The sequence below is a fragment of the Ranitomeya imitator genome, chromosome 2 (assembly GCF_032444005.1).
Source record: "Ranitomeya imitator isolate aRanImi1 chromosome 2, aRanImi1.pri, whole genome shotgun sequence".
Classification (NCBI taxonomy): Eukaryota; Metazoa; Chordata; class Amphibia; order Anura; family Dendrobatidae; genus Ranitomeya; species Ranitomeya imitator.
The window spans coordinates 343,160,346-343,181,265 of record NC_091283.1 but is presented as its reverse complement, the minus strand read 5'-3'; the positions used below and the strand labels follow the sequence as shown (position 1 = coordinate 343,181,265).

Genomic DNA, 20,920 nt, shown 5'->3' with positions numbered 1-20,920 from the left:
ACTTTGAACTATTACATCCCCAAATCGTCTGAGAGGCAACTTGCTTTTATCTTTAAAGCATAATATATATCACAACTCTCTTGCACCCTACCTATATCAACAGACAGAAAACTAGCAGGATAAAGGAGTGCTATACTGACATCTTAACAAACTCCTTTACAACTCTGCTACATCTTACTTATATCAACAGAGAGCTAGTAAGGAAAAGACAGTCCACCGCTGCCATCTTCTGGTGACTTACAGGAACTGCTGCTCCAACCAAATTTTTATTTCAATTTTATTTAGTTGTTCATTTTTCTTTTACATTTCTATTTAGTTTTTTCTCATCTGCGCACTCTGTCCCCGGTCGAAACCGGTCAACCATAAAGCGCAAAATTATGCTCAAACAATAGAGAACCGTTTCTCAACGATGAACTAACACCTTTCACTCGAATGTCCAAGTGGTGACCATTGCATATCACGCCATCAGAAGCTTTACTATGGGTAAAACAAACAAAGAGCGTGATAAACTTTCAGCTAAACCTCTCGCTGACACTCAAACTCGTAAAGCACATGGAAATTTAGATAAAGAGCACATACAAAATGAGTAAAACTAATATACATACCAGTCAGTGTAGAAAGAATCCCGGCGTGGACTGGCACCTCACCCCTGTCCCCCCCCGACGCGCGTTTCGGCTATTGCCTTTCTCAAGGGGTACATAAGCATAGCGCTGGGTTCAATAAATAGTAAAAGGCAGCACACACTGGTGGAGGTGTAATTAGCAGGCTAACCAATCACCACATAGAGTCTAATCACTCTGCACCCAATACAACTGAACGCCACTCATCAGGGAACACATGGGGCCCCATGCGTGTCCAAAGAGATAGCGTCATGCGACCGGGGACAGAGGGAGTGACTGCAAATGGCTATGTAATCATGATGCGTCCGCACAGCGCACATCGCGCCGGACGGACATATAGATGTTGACACATACCCATCACTGCGGCCATATTGTTAAAGCCTGACATGCGCAAAGGGAATGGAGACTACAGATGGCTGCGTAGTCATGGTACGCCCGCGCCTGCGCACATCGCATCCGGCGGCCATATAACTGTAGGCCAAATCCTTACTCAGCACTGCGGCCATGCTACCGGAGCCAGACATGCGCAAACAATGCTCGCGGCCATGTTGGGAAAAAAAAAAAAGCCATATTGGTAGGTGCCAAAGATAACACCTATGGGCAGAAAATATGGCCAAACATAGAAAATAAATAAAAATAAGGATAAGGATAAATGGCCATATTAACCATAGCAGTCATAAAAGACATGTGGGCAGGATACCAGGGGGCGGATTACCCCAAAAATTATATGGAAAAAGCGCAGCCATATTGGTAGGTGCCAAAGATAACACCTATGGGCAAAAAATATGGCCAAACATAGAAAATAAATAAAAATAAGAATAAGGATAAATGGCCATATTAACCATAGCAGTCATAAAAGACATGTGGGCAAGATAACAGGGGGCGGATTACCCCCAAAAATTATATGGAACAATACGCTATCATGCCAATCCACACATCGCAGAAAATCAGTGGCAATATATATATCATCGACAAAGCCCGATAATTAGAGATACACCAAAGCACAGAAGAACAAAAAACACGAAAAACACATGTTATAAAAAGCTTACATATAACCCCCTCTCTGCATTCTCTGCACAACTAGAGTCGATTATCCAGCGGGCCTTACAGGACGACGTTATCACCAGGGACTTGGCTATGGCCCTGGTAGTCAAAGAGCCGACTATACCAACATTTTATTTACTACCTAAAATTCATAAGGGCCTCCAGTCCCCGCCAGGTAGACCTATCATTTCGAGGAGCGGGAACCTGCTGGAGCACGTGAGTAGATGGATAGATTTCCACCTGCAGCCCCTTGTCTCTAACCTCCCCTCTTTTCTTTTGGATACGGGGGATCTTTTACGTAGGGTTGACGGATTGTGTTTGGAGGGTGGTTCTCTATTGGTTTCAGCGGATGTCGAGTCTCTATACACCAATATTAGACATAGCGACGGCATTCGTGCTGTAAGATATTTTCTGGATACTTCATCACTGTCTATGGGTATGAGATCGCTTCTGCTGGAACTTCTAGAGTTCACCCTCACTCATAACTTTTTTGTTTTTAAGGGGTCCTTCTACCTGCAGCTCCAGGGGACCGCTATGGGGGCGGCCTTTGCGCCCGCGTATGCGGGTCTTTTCCTGGGGCTGTGGGAGAGGGACCTCCCCCTGTCAGATGAACAGGGATCGATTGATCGTGTTCCTTTATGGACACGATATATCGATGATGTCTTCTTCATCTGGCAGGGCACATCCGTCGACCTGGCGCAATTTATGTCTCTCCTGAACAGTAACGATCTGAATATTCATCTTACGTTTGTATCAGATGCCGATTCTATTGATTTTTTGGACGTCACGATAAAGAGAGACAGCAGGGGTACCCTAAATACGGACATATTCCGTAAGAAAACATCAACTAACACCCTGCTACATGCCACCTCTGGACACCCAAGACACATGGTTAAATCGATCCCTGTGGGGCAATTCCTCCGCTTGAGACGCATTTGCTCTGATATGGGTGATTTTGAAAAACGAGCGGAGGAACTTCGCCTCAGATTTAGGGAACGTGGATATAGTGGGAGGTCCATTAAAAGAGCCTATCTGCATGCAAAACATACCTCTAGGGATAGTTTGATCTATGGTCCCCCTAGACGTTCTACTGTAGGCGTCAATGAAAAGACCAGATTCATCACCACCTTCAGCCTGCAATCAGACCGGATACGTCATGTGTTGGAAAAGGCATGGCCCATCCTAAAGGTGGATCCGATTATCGGGAAATTCCTCCCAACCCGGCCCTTATTGACATTTAGACGGGCTAGGAATCTCCGTGACTACCTGGTTCGGAGCCACTACGTGAGCCAGCATCCTCCAACCTTCTTGGAGAGATTTGCTCCTGGACCTGGATGTCGTCCGTGTGGCCACTGTGTCGCCTGCCCCAACGTGGATACCTGTGATACTTTCATGGACTCTAAGGGTGTCAGAACATACTCGATTAGATCACATATTTCGTGTAATACACGATATGTGATCTACTATGCCACCTGTCCGTGTGGACTTATTTATATAGGTCTGACTACCCGTTTATTTAAAGTCCGTGTGAGGGAACACGTTCTGGGGATACAGGCGGCCAGTGGCCACGTGGATTCCTCCACGTTAAAAACATTGCCTAGGCATTTCAGGGAGTTCCACGGGTACAATGCATCACTACTGAGGGTTAGAGGAATCGACACTCTAAAAATTTATATCAGGGGTGGCCAATTATCGAAAAGGCTTGCGAAATTGGAGACGCAATGGATATGGCGCCTCCAGACTATCCATCCGGAGGGTTTAAATGAAAATATTTTGTTTGCCCCATTTTTGTAGTCCGCCGGTTTCGGTGTGTTTCCCTGTGTGTGCCTCCGTATGCATTTGATTTTATGTGATCTTAATGGGTTTTTTGTTTTCTTTCTTAGTATTGATAGTTGTGGCACGTTAAGGACGCTTGCTTGGCCGCCTACTTGGGAGCAGGATAATCGGCTTGTTGGAAGATATGTGAAGTCTTGAGCAACATATGACCAGGTTGGTCGAAGAAACCTATTGGGACTCTTTATACGCATACCACGGATCCACCAGGACTATATTATACATATTATTATTATTACTTCCTCGGACATGTCCCTGTTTCCCGTATATGCATTGGTACATGAGATTGTTATCCTGTATTTAGACCATTTTATTTCGCCCAGTACCATTTATAACTATCTTCATATGTTGAGCCCTAGCAAGTCTTTCCAAACGTTTGTCTGTATAGACATCTAGTATGGTGGTCTGTATTCCGTGCATTTCATTTTCTGATATTTTACTATTATGTTTTTTCGTGTTTTTTGTTCTTCTGTGCTTTGGTGTATCTCTAATTAGCGGGCTTTGTCGATGATATATATATTGCCACTGATTTTCTGCGATGTGTGGATTGGCATGATAGCGTATTGTTCCATATAATTTTGGGGGGTAATCCGCCCCCTGTTATCTTGCCCACATGTCTTTTATGACTGCTATGGTTAATATGGCCATTTATCCTTATTCTTATTTTTATTTATTTTCTATGTTTGGCCATATTTTTTGCCCATAGGTGTTATCTTTGGCACCTACCAATATGGCTGCGCTTTTTCCATATAATTTTTGGGGTAATCCGCCCCCTGGTATCCTGCCCACATGTCTTTTATGACTGCTATGGTTAATATGGCCATTTATCCTTATCCTTATTTTTATTTATTTTCTATGTTTGGCCATATTTTCTGCCCATAGGTGTTATCTTTGGCACCTACCAATATGGCTTTTTTTTTTTTTTCCCAACATGGCCGCGAGCATTGTTTGCGCATGTCTGGCTCCGGTAACATGGCCGCAGTGCTGAGTAAGGATTTGGCCTACAGTTATATGGCCGCCGGATGCGATGTGCGCAGGCGCGGGCGTACCATGACTACGCAGCCATCTGTAGTCTCCATTCCCTTTGCGCATGTCAGGCTTTAAGAATATGGCCGCAGTGATGGGTATGTGTCAACATCTATATGTCCGTCCGGCGCGATGTGCGCTGTGCGGACGCATCATGATTACATAGCCATTTGCAGTCACTCCCTCTGTCCCCGGTCGCATGACGCTATCTCTTTGGACACGCATGGGGCCCCATGTGTTCCCTGATGAGTGGCGTTCAGGTGTATTGGGTGCAGAGTGATTAGGCTCTATGTGGTGATTGGTCAGCCTGCTAATTACACCTCCACCAGTGTGTGCTGCCTTTTACTATTTATTGAACCCAGCGCTATGCTTATGTACCCCTTGAGAAAGGCAATAGCCGAAACGCGCGTCGGGTGGGACAGGGGTGAGGAGCCAGTCCACGCCGGGATTCTTTCTACACTGACTGGTATGTATATTAGTTTTACTCATTTTGTATGTGCTCTTTTATACAATCCTCTGGACCTGTGTGTTTAATGCAGGTGTTTGAACTTTATTTACTTGCACAGTCACTTTGATTTTTCTGTGATACCTGTCTCGGTTACAATGTGGATATATTTATACTGAAGGCACCTGTCCCCTGTTCATGTAGGTGCGTGCTGAGTACAGCACGGGGATTATTTCCCCCTATCGTTTTTAAACCTGGAATTATCATTAATAAAGTTTGTTCTACATATTTATCTGGACTTTATGCTGCTTCCTTTCTATTGGTTTTTGTCGATATAATAAACCAGGGAAGATCTTGAAGAGGCAGTGTTCCCATGTCTACACCTGAGTGAGCCGATCTACCACATTTCATACAAAAGCCTTTGTAGGTGATGACAGCTTCAAGATACCTCCTGTATGGAGGAACAAGTCACATGCATTGCTCAGATGTGAGTTTGGTCTATTTTTCCACACAAGCATTCTTCACATCCTGAAGGTCTTGTGGGCTCCTTCTATGAACACTGAGCTTTAGATCCTTCCGTAAGTTTTCTATTTGATTCAGGTCCCATGATTGGCTGGGTCATTCTAGCAGCTTTATTTTTTTTTTAATGTGAAGTCAATTGAGAGTTTCCTTAGCTGTATGTTTGGAATTTTTGTCTTGCTGAAATGTCCACCATCGTTTCATCTTCATCATCCTGGTAGATTGCAGCTGATTTTCATCAAGAATGTCTCGGTAAATTTGTCCATCCATCCTTCCTTCAATTATTTTAAGTTTGTCAGTGCTGTATGGTGAAAAACAACCTTGTGAATCCATTCTGAAATGTTCGGGCAGTTTTGCGTACGCCACTTTGGGGGTATTAAAAGCTTAGCTGCCGCTAATAAGAATAGAGGTAAGGTTTTATGACTGATTTGTAGAGTATGTTCACATCAGTTAAGGTTCACTTGTGGGGGCTCAGAAAGTGAGCACATCTTAGTAATGATTTTCAAGACATCCTTCCAAAACGGCTTTATCTTCTCACACAACCACCATATATGGAGAAAAGTCCCATTATTCAGTCTACAGCACCAACATGTTGGGGGAGTGTTAGGAAACCAGATGTGTGTTTTATCTGGTGTAGTATACCATCTTGTGACAGTTTTGTAGGAGTTTTCTTGAACTCTAATGCATTTGGTTGGGCCGAATGAATTTTTATAAATGTGTTCTATTTCACCATCCCTCAATTTAAGACCTTTCTCCCATAGTGATATATAGGCTCGCTTCTTAGCAATCAAATCAGTTAAAATTGCTTGATACAACTTACAGTAATTAGAAGTCCTTTGGGTTGTTTAAATTGTGCTAGTAGTGTTAAAAAAACAGATAATTCCCTGGGTGGGATGCCAGTCGGCATATAGGCATCTGTAGCATTTTTGATTCTGGAAAAATGAAGAAAGGTGTTCGGGTGATCTGTCAGAATGTTTTGGATTTCCGAAAGGGATGGTAATACACCATCTGTAAATAGTGTTTCAACTCTAGTCTTGATTGTATGAAGGGCATCTGTTGACCTCGTTTTGGTCTGATCTAAGTAGAGCCCGGGCAAATCCATTACTCTAGCCAAAGGAGAAGGTAGGGGCATCAGTAAACTAGAGTTTTTAGCCCAAGTATGCAGAATGTGTCTGGTAAATGTATTCAGGATTTCTAATTTATGTATGAACTCCTTAGGTGCATGAAGTACCGTATTAATCGGTATGGGGATCGAGTCATCTGCTATTTTTGTCCATGGCTTATCTTTATGGCCTCTGGCCCAATCAACAATTGTAGAAAGTATGGCTGCTGTATGATATTTTCGTGGAAAGGTATTGAAGTTGAGTCTAGGCTTCAATCCCTTCCAGATATATTTCCCAAATATAGAACGTGTTTTGTTAAAAAAGGTAATCGGGACCTTTATAGGTAGCATTCATGAAATATAACTGAATTTGGGTAATGTAAAGCTTTTAAGTAATTTTTTGCGTCCCATCCAGGAGACAAATGGTGCGCCCCATGACTTAATTGTCTCTATTGTGGAGTTCAAGAGGGAGAGGGAATTGAGTGTGAATAGTGAATGCCATTGATGGCTTAATTTAATGCCCAGGTATGTAATATACTGTGAAGCCCATCTGATAGGGAATTTAGTTTTAATTTCCCGTAAAGTCGAGTTTTGGATATTCAGGCTCTTCCCTTCTGATTTATCTAGATTAATCTTAAAATTCGACATTTCCTTAAATTTCTCAAATAATCCCAGTGCTGCTGGTAATTCTTTATTAGGATTAGTTATTAATAACAGGATGTCGTCTGCAATGGCTGCCGCCACATGTGTCGTTCCTGCTATCTGGATACCCTCTATATCCGGGTGTTGTCTTATACTTTGAATTAAAGGGACTCTGTCACCTGAATTTGGAGGGAACAATCTTCAGCCATGGAGGCGGGGTTTTGGGGTTTTTGATTCACCCTTTCCTTACCCGCTGGCTGCATGCTGGCTGCAATATTGGATTGAAGTTCATTCTCTGTCCTCTGTAGTACATGCCTGCACAAGGTAATCTTGCCTTGCGCAGGCGTGTACTATGGAGGACAGAGAATGAACTTCAATCCAATATTGCAGCCAGCATGCAGCCAGCGGGTAAGGAAAGGGTGAATCAAAAACCCCGCCTCCATGGCTGAAGATTGTTCCCTCCAAATTCAAGTGAGAGTGTCCCTTTAAGGTTTCCATAGTCAGAATAAATAATGACGGAGATAGCGGGCAGCCCTGCCGAGTACCATTCCCTATCTCAAAAGATGTAGATAAATCTCCATTTACTTTCACTCTTGTGGTTGGGCATTTGTACATTTGAAAGGTAGCATCTATTATTATTGAGGGAAAGCCAAATTCCTCTAGAGTTTCTCTCATATAAGTCCAGTCCACCCTGTCGAATGCTTTCTCTGCATCCGTTCCCAGCAGAATCAAGAGTTTGCGGTGTATTGTCGTATGCCGCATCAGATGTAATACTCTTATGCCTTTGGATCGGAGACCCCGCGGCGTGACACGGGCTCCCAATCGTTCCCATGGTGACCCGATGTCGTCATGATGACATCTGGGTCACCAGAGCTAAGAAACTTGGTGATCATGCGCAGTGCGTGATCAGGAAGTCTCTCAGTGTCAGTGCACTGAGTGCAGAACTGGCAGCTTCCATAGCATGCAGATGCTGCTTCATCTGCATGCCATAGAAGCGATCAGCCTGCAAAAAATGACTGTCCCATAGTGGGACAAAGCAAAAAAGTTAGAAAAAGGTAAAAAAAAAAAATAATAATTGTAAAAATATTTAAAAAAAAATAAAAAATAATAATAAAAAAATCTATATTTATTCTATCTCTAAATAATTATTTTAATGAAAAAAAAAAAATCTAAACAATAAAAGTACACATATTTTGTATCGCAGCGTCTGCAGCGACCCGACCTATAAAGGTGTACCACTAGTTAACCCCTTTAGTGAACACCATTAAAAAAAAAGGGCAAAACACAATGCTTTATCAATTGATGTATTGGTTATACAAAATGGACAAAGTTCCTCCTCATGCAGTATAATGTTAGCTGCTGAAGGCTATTACTTCAAGGATAAGTGTTAACCATTTCCTCCCTGTTATAGAAATCTATTATTTATAGGTGATCTCACATGAGGGTAGCTAGTATTCAATTCCTCCCTTTTATGCGAGTTAGGCCGGAGTCACACACAATGTATAAAAATACGGTCCGTTTTTGATGGCCTAGATACGCAGAAAATTTCCTGAACAGTGATCCGTATTCAATGCGAGGATGCAATTTTTTTTCTCCAAAAATTATCCGTGTGTCATCCGTATGGCATCCGTACGGCGAATCTCGCCAGCTTGCAAAATGGACATAGAATGGATCCATGGCCTCAAATATTCGTAAAAACATATATAGTCTCTCTCTCTCTATATATAGATATGTCAGTGAGACACATATATAGACATATATTAATATTTCATACAGCGCTAGATAGCAGAAAAGCCGGTAATTCAATTGCTGGCTTTTGCTATCTCCTTCCCAAACCCGACATGATATGAGCCATGATTTATATACAGTAAACCATTTAATATCCCTTTTTTTTTTTTTACATATTCCGCACTACTAATGTTAAAAGTGTCTGTGTGCAAAATTTGAAGGCTCTAGCTGTTAAAATAAAGGGTTAAATCAGGAAAAAAACTTGGTGTGGGCTCCCGCGCAATTTTCTCCGCCAGAGAGGGAAAGCCAGTGACTGAGGGCAGATATTAATAGCCAAGAGAGGGACCATGATTATTGCTCCCCCCTGGCTAAAAACATCTGCCCCCAGCCACCCCAGAAAAGGCACATCTGTAAGATGCGCCTGTTCCGGCACTTAGCTTCTCTCTTCCCATTCCCGAGTAGAGGCGAGATATGGGGTAATAATGGGTTAATGTAACCTTGCTATTGTAAGGTGACATTAAGCCAGGTTAATAATGGAGAGGTGTCAATAAGACACCTATCAATTATTAATCCTAATACGCACATTAGGAAAAAAGTATTTTAATGAAATAAAGACACAGGGTGTTGTAATAGTTTATTAAACGCTCAATCCAATTGAAGACCCTTGTCACCTGAAACAGAGTAAAAATAAAAAAACAACAATATCCCATACCTCTCTGGAGCTCAGTCATGTCCCACGCTGTAAATCCATCAGAAGGGGTTAAATAATTTTACAAGCAGAAGCTCTGCTAATGCAGCTATGCTCCTGCCTGTAAAAAGTGGGGAATGAATGGAAAGCTACCTTGACTTGCGGTGCTGCGCCCCCTGCTAGCATAAACTGATATGAACTCGAGCGTGGGAATTTTTCAGATCATGTGACTGGGGTCAGCGATGCGCTCATTTCCGGCCCGATGGACGGAAGCGGTAATTAAATGCCGCTGTCAGCGTTTGACAGTGGTATTTAACTAGTTAATAGCAGTGGGTGAATCGCGACTTCACCCTCCACCATTGCCGGCACATGTCAGCTTTTCAAAACAGCTGACATGTCCCGACTTTGATGTGGGCTCAGTGCCAGAGCCCACATCAAAGCTGGGGTACCGACCTCCGCAGTACTAATACGACGGAGGTCAGGAAGGGGTTAAACACAGTGTCAGTTAAGAAGCAAGGACCTATAAGTGCTAATAGCACAAACACGTTCTTACCTGGCCAATAGAATTATGTTTTGTGAGGGTCACCTTCAGTGTCAAGCTAGTCCATGGAGTTGGCGCCATGTAAGAACCAATGAAGTCCTTTCTGGTTATTCCATCAGAAGGAGAAAAAATAGGACCTTTGAATCACTGAGGCATTAACTGCGCCTGCGTATTATTCTCAAATAGCTAGTCTGTCGCGTCATAGAATAGCCAATAGGAAGTCAGTGTTATCGCGCCTGCGCTTTCCATTCTAACATTGACAGATATAAAGGACCTGGAGGTCACGTCACTGCTAGGCTCAGTAAAGAGTAAGACTGCAGCATCCTCATAGATGATGATTTGACACTATCTAGTGTTCCTGTATGGTATTAACCTATAACAAAGGCCACTATTAAACTCTATTATTTGGTATTAGTTGTCTATGTTATATATATATTATTCATCATTCTTTTATTACAAGAGGATAAGCATCCCTGTTAGCCAAAACCTTAGAACAACCTTTTAAACTTGGTATTATTAAAAAAAATTTTGTAGCTGTCAGTAATATATATTTTCCTTTAACTCCAGTAAATTTTTACGATCCCTACTTAAAATATGCCTGACCATCAAAAGACACCTAAATCAATTTTATAGTAAATTAAATGAAATGTACAAAGACAGAAATAATTTACTAATAAATGATCTTCCACCAGTAGTACATTGACACAATTTAAAGAAATGCTGTGTAGGTGAAACCCTCATTTAGACCTGTGGGGCTCCATTGACTGTAGCCTATAAATCCACCTGGATCCTTCTTGAAGTAGTAATTTGTTGATATTTCCTCCCCTAGTACCTAAGGTTAGATGTCTTCTCAAAATTTGATGTCCAATGGATTGTCCAGTGTCCTCATGTGCAATGATAATGGAGTATATTGTAGTGTAATATGGCACAGCTATAGTGGTGCTCAAAAGAAGGTTCCCACACCAGAAACTATGTATAATAAATTTTGGCACTCAACTTTGTCAACCGTAAGTATTTTATTGGCAGCCACTTGTACAAAGTTTCGGTCAATGGTGCTGACCTTCTTCAGTGTACTGATACTGCGTTCCCATCAGAGACCAGTGCCACTCCTGGACAGGGACCATACTGCTCCGGTCCACCATTCGGATCTGAGCACTTTATAGAGATTGCACAGGATCCCTTCCATTAATCCAATTAGATGTGGAGTGAAACATTTGGTGATTGCCACCCCTTTCCATGCATCACCCTCATTAGGACAATCATATAGGATCCGTAATAGGACCATATCTTGAGCCACACTTACACGCTATTTTAATACAAAGTACACTGAAGAAGGTCAGCACCATTGACCGAAACGTTTGTACAAGTGGCTGCCAATAAAATACTTACGGTTGACAAAGTTGAGTGCCAAAATTTATTATACAATGATAATGGAGTGTCAGACTCTGTATTGATGGTAATGATGCATTTAGAGATCCTTCTAAGGAATTCCTGAATCGTCTTGCACACATAGACTTTGAAACACGGGCACCTCGTTATGTATATGACCGCTTCAGTTTTACAATTAATCCTACATTTGACGGTAAATACAAGGCCATTATGTGAATTTTGGAACTCTTTTACAGTGGGCAGGTATTGGCAGAAACTGCAGGATTTACAGGGAAATGAGCCAGTTTGTCTTCCATTTAGCCAATTTTGTGGTCTCAATTAATTTATCTCCTGATATAAAATGGCTATGTACTAAATGTTCTCATACATTTAGGCCACGATGGTATGTTAATGAAGGGATACAGAGTAACCACTTTCTTTAGATCTGAATCTGCCTGCAGAATGGGCCAATGCCTGTGCAAAATGTTCATGATTGCGGAGGATTGTCTGTCGAAGGTCCCTAGAAATATGATCTGAGAGTCTCATTTACTTTTCATTTCCAACCTTAGTAGGGGTATCTCTCACCATTGATTTAGCTTTATTAAAAGATTTATATAGAAATCTTTTGGGGTAACCCCTTGCAGTAAACCTTTTAAAGAAATTATTACATTCCCTGCAAAAACTCACATCATCAGAGCAATTCCTTAGTGCTCTCATGTATTGTCCCACTGGAATGCCCAATTTTAATGCTAATGGGTGCCAGCTGTTCCAGTGTAAAAAAAAACAATTCAATGATTTTGGCTTTCTGTATATGTCAGTATGGATAGAACCGTCATCCTGAATGGTTATAGTCAAATCCAAAAAATAATTCTTTTGTTTCCTATCTCATTTGTAAAAAGCATCCCGATGTCATTTTGGCTCAAAGGGGTGACAAAATCCAAAAACAGCTGTGATCACCATCCCATAGGATAAGTACATCATCGATGTACCTACCCCAAAATAACAGTAGTAGTTAGCGAGTAGTGTAAAAAGAAAATTCTTCACTAAAAACAGTCCTATCTTCTCAACACCCTAACAACAAATTAGCACAAGTTGGTGCACATGATGTCCCCATGGCTGTACCTCTCACCTGGTGGTAAAAGGTGCCATCGAAAACAAAATAATTGTGTTCTAAAACAAACCTCAAAAGTGTAGTTACAAATTTACTGTGTAAATTAAATTGTTTAACTTTAGTGGAAAGACACAGTGTTGATGCTGTGATACCTAACTTGTGATCAAAATTGGAGTATAAGACCACAACATTGAGGCTGGTGAGAATAGTTCTCAGACAGTGATGTCATGCAGTTTAAGTACCATGTCTTTGGCATCGTGCATATAGGAAGGCAAGACAGATAAAAAAGGAACCAAAATTTCATCAACGTATCTGCTTATTCCTTCAGTCAGTGAGTTATTGCCCAAGACAATCACTCTCACTGAAACAGGCTAGACCCCCATGTGCACTTTGGGTAGTGCATAAAACGTAGCAATCATAGGGCAAGGATTGAACAAAATTTTAAACTCGTCATCAGTACTAAGGTTGTCTCTGAGTGCCCCCTCAAGGATGGCAGGCAGCTCCCAAGGTACTTAGTGGTTGGGTCACCCCTTAAAACCTCATATATTTCCTTCTCTTTCAGAAGTGTCATAACCATAATTTTGTAATTTTCAATATCTATCACCAACCAGTTTCCTCTTTTATCTGACTGCTTAATAATACATTTTTATCCTTATGCAGTTCTTTTAGTACTACTTTTTCATTTTGTGATAAAATTGTTTTCATCCTTCTATTCTCTACAGCCAATTTCCTAAAATCTTGTTCCATGTTAAAAAAGGTTTCAATATTGTTATATTGAGAACTAGCTATTGAACCCATTCTATGCCCGGGTGGCGAGCATTTATATTGGTATATGGTCTCCATCCTGGTATGTGTTGCTTCCATCCTGCGCCCTAATCTTGTCATGTGCTGCTACCATCTTGCGCCCCCATCCTGTCATTTGCTGCTCCCATCCTGCGCCCCCATCCTGTCATGTGCTGCTCCCATCCTGCGCCCCGTTCTGTCATGTGCTGCTCCCATCCTGCGCCACCGTTCTGTAATTTGCTGCTCCCATCCATATGCCCCATATGCTGCTCCATAAAGGTTAATGGCCCCATAAGTGTACCCCTGCTCCCGGCAGTCGGCGCTTTCCGGCGCCATTTTTTTTTCTGACACTGGCTATAATGTAACGCTAGGAGCGTCGAGCCTGCGCAGTCTATAAAGGCTTCAGACAGAGTGACGCTCCCAGCGTTATATTATAGATATGGTGGAGTATTTTTAATTCTAGGTTTTAAGGAGGATAACGATTATCGATCTGTTGGGGGGTTCTCAGCTAAGCCAAATAAACCTTACCAAATCAACAGTCCTAACCTGAAATCTGGGGTATTGGACATTGGAGCCACCTCCCGATGTAGGGGCTTCTAAAAAAAAACCTCACAATTTTTAAATTTCTTTTCCTCTGATGAATCCCCCGCAGGGGGGAGGAAACGCGTAGGGTAGCTTTACATGGTGTTGGTGGGTACAATTTACTAGGCTTAATTGGGTACTGCCCTTGTAAGGGTGGGAGAACTGCAGGGGCACGACCGGGGTACAATAGAAACTCTTACCCTCCCCTCATCACATGGCTCATTTTTATCACACCTACAAACATTAAAAACCATCACTGATTGTGGAAACTAGACCTCAAGCAGCTTGGATTGTTTGTCTCTCCACTCTTCCGCCATACTCTGGGACCTTGATTTCCAAGGTCTAGTGTGAAGTATCCTCAATCAATGATGTTTCGGGAGCCATGTCATCTGCTGGTGTAAGTCCACTGTGTTTTATGATGACCAAAGTCAGCGCAGCCGTCTACTAGGAAATTTTAGAGCACTTCATGCTTCCCTCGACTGACAAGCTTTTTTTTTTTGGAAATTTCGTTCTCCAGCAGGACTTGGCACCTTTCCACACTGCCAAAAATACAAATTCCTGGTTTAAAAACAACAGTATCACTGTGCTTGATTGGCCAGCAAACTCATTAAACCTTAGCCCCATAGAGAATCTGTAGGGTATTATCAAGAGGAAGATGAGAGACACCAGACTCAACAATGCAGACGAGCTGACGGCTGCTATCAAAGCAACCTGGGCTACCATAACACGTCAGCAGTGCCACAGGCTGATCGCCTCCATGCCATGCTGCATTGATGAAGTAATTAATGCAAAAGGAGACCCGACCAAGTACTGAGTGCATTTACTGAACATACATTTCAGTAGGCTAACATTTCGGATTTAAAATAACTTTTTCAAGCTGGTGTTATAAAGTATTCTAATTTACTGAGATGACTTTTGGGTTTTCATTGGCTGTAAGCCATAATCATCAATATTAACAGAAATAAATACTTGAAATAGATCACTCTGTTTGTAATGACTCTCTACAATATATTAGTTCCACTTTTTGTATTGAAGAACTGAAATAAATTAACTTTTTGATGATATTCTAATTGTGTGAGATGCACCTGTATCTTCAGCTCATGTATTTTTACAGTAAGAGCTATCTTGGTGTCTTGTATAGCAGAGAGGAGTTGTACAGATAACGGCTTTATTGTAGGCTCAGGTACTTCTGGATGTGCTTCACTTTTAGCCTGATTTCGTGCCATCTCCTCCTTCCCCTGTTGTGCTGGAGTTTTGGCGCCATCTTGTGATGACGACCTAGTGAATTCCTGGAACTTTTCAATTAAGGATTAAGGTCTTCTATTCATCTCTTGACATGCACCACAGCAAGAGGTATCTGAAAATATAATTTGTCACCCGATTGTAGCAGGATAATAGCAAGTAATCTGAGTTAGAGATGGAGCCCTCTCTAAATGCGTCGCCTGCCAACAACGCCCACCTGGGAATTGTGAGTTACTCGCTGTTAAATTAGTCTTTAAGGAATGGAGACATTTTCTAGAGTTCATCAAGTCACTGTTGTCACTGACCATAAGAATTTAGCATATATTGATCCAGGTAAACAGCTAACTCCTAGACAGACTAGTGAGTCTTTATTTTTATCTAGATTCAATTTCTCCATCACTTTCAGGCCGGAGTCAGAGAATATGAAGGCTGACACAATATCATGCCATTTTAGTTCAATTTCTCCTTCAGAACCTCCATTCTACCTAAGTGTGGCATTATGGTTTCTGAGGTAAACTGAGTTGGAAGCTGTAAAGTACAGTTGTTGGCTCCTTCCACTACTCTTGGGTCAAAATCATTTGTAGTTGTGTACCTAAGTTTGTGTCTGTTGCAAGAGTGTTATGATTCCATCTTGAGTGGTCATCTTGGGGTCACAGCTATGCGGAAAGCTATTACTAGGCTTTTTTTGTTGGCGATCTATAAATAATATTAAAGATTTTGTATTCAATTGTGAAGTTTGTTCATATGCTAAAGTCTATCATAACCGGCCAGCCAGGGAATTGGCTCCATTGCCAGTTCCAGAAAAACAGTGAATTCATCTATCCATGGATTTCATCACAGATTGCCTCTGTCTAGTGAGAAGACTTATTTTGGTGGTGGTTGACCAATTCAGTAAAGTCATTTTGTTCCTTTGTCAGTGATACCTAATGGTGAGACACTCTCCAGGTTGTTTATTTGCCATTTTGTGAGATTGCATGGAATAATTCTCAACATTGTGTCTGATAGGGGAGTGCACATTGTCTCCAAATTCTGGAGAGCCTTTTGTGAAAGACTGGGGAGTGACTTGTCATTTTCCTCTGCATAGCACACTGAAACAAACTGTCAGGCAGGAAGGACATATCAATTTTTAGAACAAATTTTAAAATGTTTATTTGTGAGTCAGCAGGAGGACTGGTCTTTATCCTTAGCTCTTGCTGAGTTCACCTTGAAAAGTTGGATCAATCAGTCCACTGGAACCTCATCAATTGTTTGAAATTGTTTTTTTTAATTCCCTTTTTGTTGAATTTTCTAAGAGAAATTCTGAATGTCCTTTGGTGGAGGTTACCATACAGAAACATCAGAAGGTTAACTAAGCTGAAAAAAGAGCTAGGTCCATCGAGCTCAACCTTTCTCCACCAGTTATATATTTTTTGTCACTAAATTATCTATAATTCACACTGTTATGTGTACTGAGAAAATCATCTAGATCTTTTTAAAAAGTTGTTTTAGTGTCAGCCATTACTACCTCTTGTGGTAGGGAGTTCAACAGTTTGACTGCTCTAATTGTAAATAACCCTTTCCTGTTTGGCTGGAATGTCCTTTCTTCCTTCTATAATGAGTGTACCCTAGTTCTTAGTATGATCTTTGGAAGGAATAAGTAAGCTAGAGAGAATCGCCATTGTGCTCTCCAGAGACCCCACGAGCATCCCCTAGGAAGAAGAGTAAATCATTGGCATATAATGCCACCTTCTCTCCTTGATCCCATATTTAAAGATTAATTTCTTACATTCACATTTAGACCTTTTTCTGCCAAACTGCAGAGCAGTGAGCGCAAGCATGCTGAGAGACTTCACCAAGATATTGCGGTCATGGAGAATAGATATCAAGGAAAATGGAATCCATCGATGCTTGCGGATTATTGATGGACAATTGTAAGAGAAAATCTTATGAAGGAGTACAAGAGACAAGCAAAAATGAGTTGTCGCTGAATGAGGACCAAATTTTATAGAGCAATTTCTGGAACTGTTTGTAATTCGCAATAGTGTTTAGATATGTTTTAGTTATTTTAATTGTTGCCAAGTTTCCTCTAAATAAATAGCAGAGAATTGACATAACAAAATATTCTGTATCTTTATATTTGCAAATATAGTAATGTTTCAAAGTGCTGAAACTTTTATCCATTAATTTTATGTAGCAGTAAAAGGAAAACTCTTTCATATCATAGAAACGGGAGACAACTAAAAATTTTAATTGTCAGATTTTAATTCAGGAGTTCAAAATCATTAAGAAATGGCTCATTGCATAACTGAACCTGACAACTTTTGAAAATATGTAAAACAGTGTTACAAGATCTGAAACGTCCTTGAGCAGGCTGGGTGGAAGTTTCTTAAGCTGCTCACTCAGAACCTGCAGCCTCTGTGCAGGTCCCAGTATCTTCCTTTCCAGCTCTGCAACAATCAGTTAGGCTACGTTCAGACTAGCGTTGTGCGCCGCTGCGTCGGCAACGCACAACGCACGCAAAAACGCGGCAAAACGCGCGCAAAAACGCTGCGTTTTGCGACGCGTGCGTCGTTTTTTGCCGAAAATCGGACGCAAGAAAAATGCAACTTGTTGCGTTTTCTTGGTCCGACGCGCACAACGCTAGTCTGAACGTAGCCTTAAACAACTGTGAGCTGGAGGAGACAGAACTGTTGTCTCAGTGATCAGGAAGGACACTTTTTCAGTGTTCCTCTGTCACAGGAAGCTGCCTCTATTCTAGAAGACACATTCACTTTTTAGCTAGAAAAAAATCTTGCTAATAAGTGTGTCTTTTAGTCTAAACAATGATGTTCGTCCTTCGTTTTTGAAGATGACCATGACTTCAAGGTTAGAAGAGAATTAGTAGTTATGGGTCCGGAGGTGGCTGATGAGTCCAATCCGGGCCCTGAAGGTTCGCCCACATACTTGACATAAGGAAGCAGATGTGGTCAGTACACCAGATTCTACTTGTGCCTTGCGTACAGATCGCTTTCTTTTTGTGTCAAAGATTTTCCTATCTTCAGCTGCACGTGCTCCTGAGGTGATCCTGCCCCGCCAACCTGGACGATCCAGGGCAAGCTCTTCCCATTCATTGGTGTTGACTTCCAGGTTTTTGAGAGACACCTTAAGGCAGTCTTTATAGCACTTCTTCTGCCCCCCAACTGCTCGCTTTCCTTGGCACAGTTCTCCGTACAGCAGTTGTTTCGGTAGTCGGCTGTCAGGCATTCTGACATGTCCAGCCCACCTGGCTTGGACTTTCAGCAGGAGAGTGTAAATGCTGCAGAGCCCAGTTTGTTCCAGAATTGCCGTGTCTGGGACATTGTCTTGCCACCTGATGTGGAGGAGTCTGCGGAGGCAACTCATGTGGAAATGATTAAGCTGTTTAGCATGCCGGCTGTACACTGTCCAGGTCTCGCTATCATAGAGAAGTATGGTGAGGACCACCGCGCAGTAGACCTTCAGCTTGGTGGTAAGGCTGAGTCCCCTTTGTTCCCACGCAGTCTCCCAAAGGCAGCACTGGCTTTGGCGATTCTGTTATTAATCTCAGCGTCTATGGTTACTTCACGGGAAAGTGTGCTGCCTAAGTAGGTGAAGTTATCGACTGCTTTGAGGTTTTGCTCCTTCACCGTGATACGTGGCGCCTTGTACAGTTTTCCTGGAACCGGTTGATACATGACTTCGGTTTTTCTAATGTTGATCTCGAGACCAAAACTATCGCAAGCTTGCGAAAAACAGTCCATTTCATGCTGCATCTGCTGTTCCGTGCTAGTGTTAAGTGCACAGTCATCAGCAAATAATAATTCATGGATAACAGTCTGGTGCACTTTTGTAACCGCCTTCAGGCGTTTTGGGTTGAATAGCTTGCCATCAGTCCTGTACCTAACCTGGATTCCATCTTCACAGTTGTTAAAGGCATCCCTTAACATTGCAGAGAACAGCATACTGAACAGGGTTGGAGCAAGCACACAGCCTTGTTTTACGCCATTTGTTACTGGAAAAGCCTCAGATACGTCTCCATCGTTCAGTACCTTCACCATCATGCCATCATGGAACTGCCGGATGACTGAGATGAACTTGCTCGGGCAGCCGGATTTTGCCATGATCTTCCACAGGCCGTCTCTACTGACTGTGTCAAAAGCCTTGGTCAAATCAACAAAAGTTACATAAAGGTCACAGTGTTGCTCCTGGCACTTTTCCTGAAGTGGACGTGCTGAAAAGGCCATATCTACTGTTCCACGTTTAGCACGGAAACCACACTGGCTTTCGGGTAAGAGTCCTTGCTCAAGGTGATGTAAAAAGCGATTGAGCAAGAGACGAGCCAATATCTTGCCTGCAGTGGACAGAAGGGAGATGCCTCGATGGTTGTCACAAGATTGGCGATTTCCTTTCCTCTTGTATATGTGAGTCTAAACAATACGGTAAGTTCTAAAGCAATTTCCCCTTTCTCATTTAATTATATGACTGTCTGTTATAGGTTTTTGTAAAATTTGTCAATAACATATATAGTTTCTCCGTCTGAGTTTTTTTGATGGTCAAAAAAATACTACTTTTCAGTAATTTATTTTTCACACTTTAGGTATGATAATTACTTTTCGCTGTGTGGGCTTTTTTATGTTTAAAAAAGTTGTCCACTACTTGAATAAGCCCTTTTCATTCCTCATGTAAGGTCCTGTTAAAATAAAAACACTTATGCAAGCCTCCCAGACCGGCGCCATTCCAGCGGTGTCAGCACTTGTGTTCCTGGGACTCATGAGAGGATATGTCAAGTGAGCCCTGCGCCCCACCTTTGGACAAATAAAACATCATGAGGAAGTCAGAGAGCAGCCGCAGCCTTGGCTTCCTGATGATGCTGAATATGTCCAAAGGCGGGACAGAGAAGCAGACACTGATTGGGCGCAGGGCTCGTGAGATGTAACAACCTCACCTGAGCCCCTGATGCGAGAACCCAGACACAGATAGAATGGCACCTGCATGGGAGCGGAGTATGAGTGTTTTTTCTTTAACAAGGCCAAACATGAGGACAAGGGATTGTCCTAGTAGTGCACAACCCCTTTAAGATGATACAATTTTCGCATAAAACATTTCCAACATTCTGAACATGAAAAGGCTGCTCCCCTATGTGACTTATCTCATGTGTATTAAACAGAACCTGTCACCACCAAACACGCTATTAACCTGCAGATATGGGCTTAATCTGCAGGTTAATATTGTTACTAACATGTGCAGTACCTACATGTGGCCAAAGGCAGCTGGGAAATAATTAACTTTATTCTCCCAGGCAGCATTCAGTTTCAGTCACAGGGGTGGTGCCGGCGCTGGTTCAGTTACCACTCTGAATATACAGAGCGGTGGCTGTAACAGAACCAGAGCACTGACTGACAGACGGCCCCAATGCAGAGTCAATGTCATTCAGGGCTGGGGGCATGTGTACAGCAGCCGCTCTGTATTCTCCGAGCGATGACTGAATCTGTGATGGAGCTACCCCCGTGATTAAAACTGAATACTGCCGGGGAGAATAAAATCAATTTTCTCCCAACAATGTCTGGCTATATGCAGTATGCAGGCACTGGGCAAGTTAGCAACACTATTAACCGGCAAATTAAGCCAATATCTGCAGGCTAATAGTATTTTTCCTGGTGACAGGTTCCC

At 42.1% G+C, this 20,920-nt stretch overlaps 1 protein-coding gene across 1 annotated transcript in view; it reads right to left on the bottom strand.

Annotated features, from left to right (window-relative positions):
* Window positions 1-20,920, bottom strand: part of LOC138666518 (oocyte zinc finger protein XlCOF7.1-like) — a 196,296-nt gene that overhangs the window by 133,259 nt on the left and 42,117 nt on the right. The window contains exon 9 of the mRNA XM_069754734.1: window positions 4,850-4,858. Within this exon, the coding sequence (XP_069610835.1) occupies window positions 4,850-4,858 (9 nt within the window). The remainder of the gene's footprint in view (window positions 1-4,849; window positions 4,859-20,920) is intronic.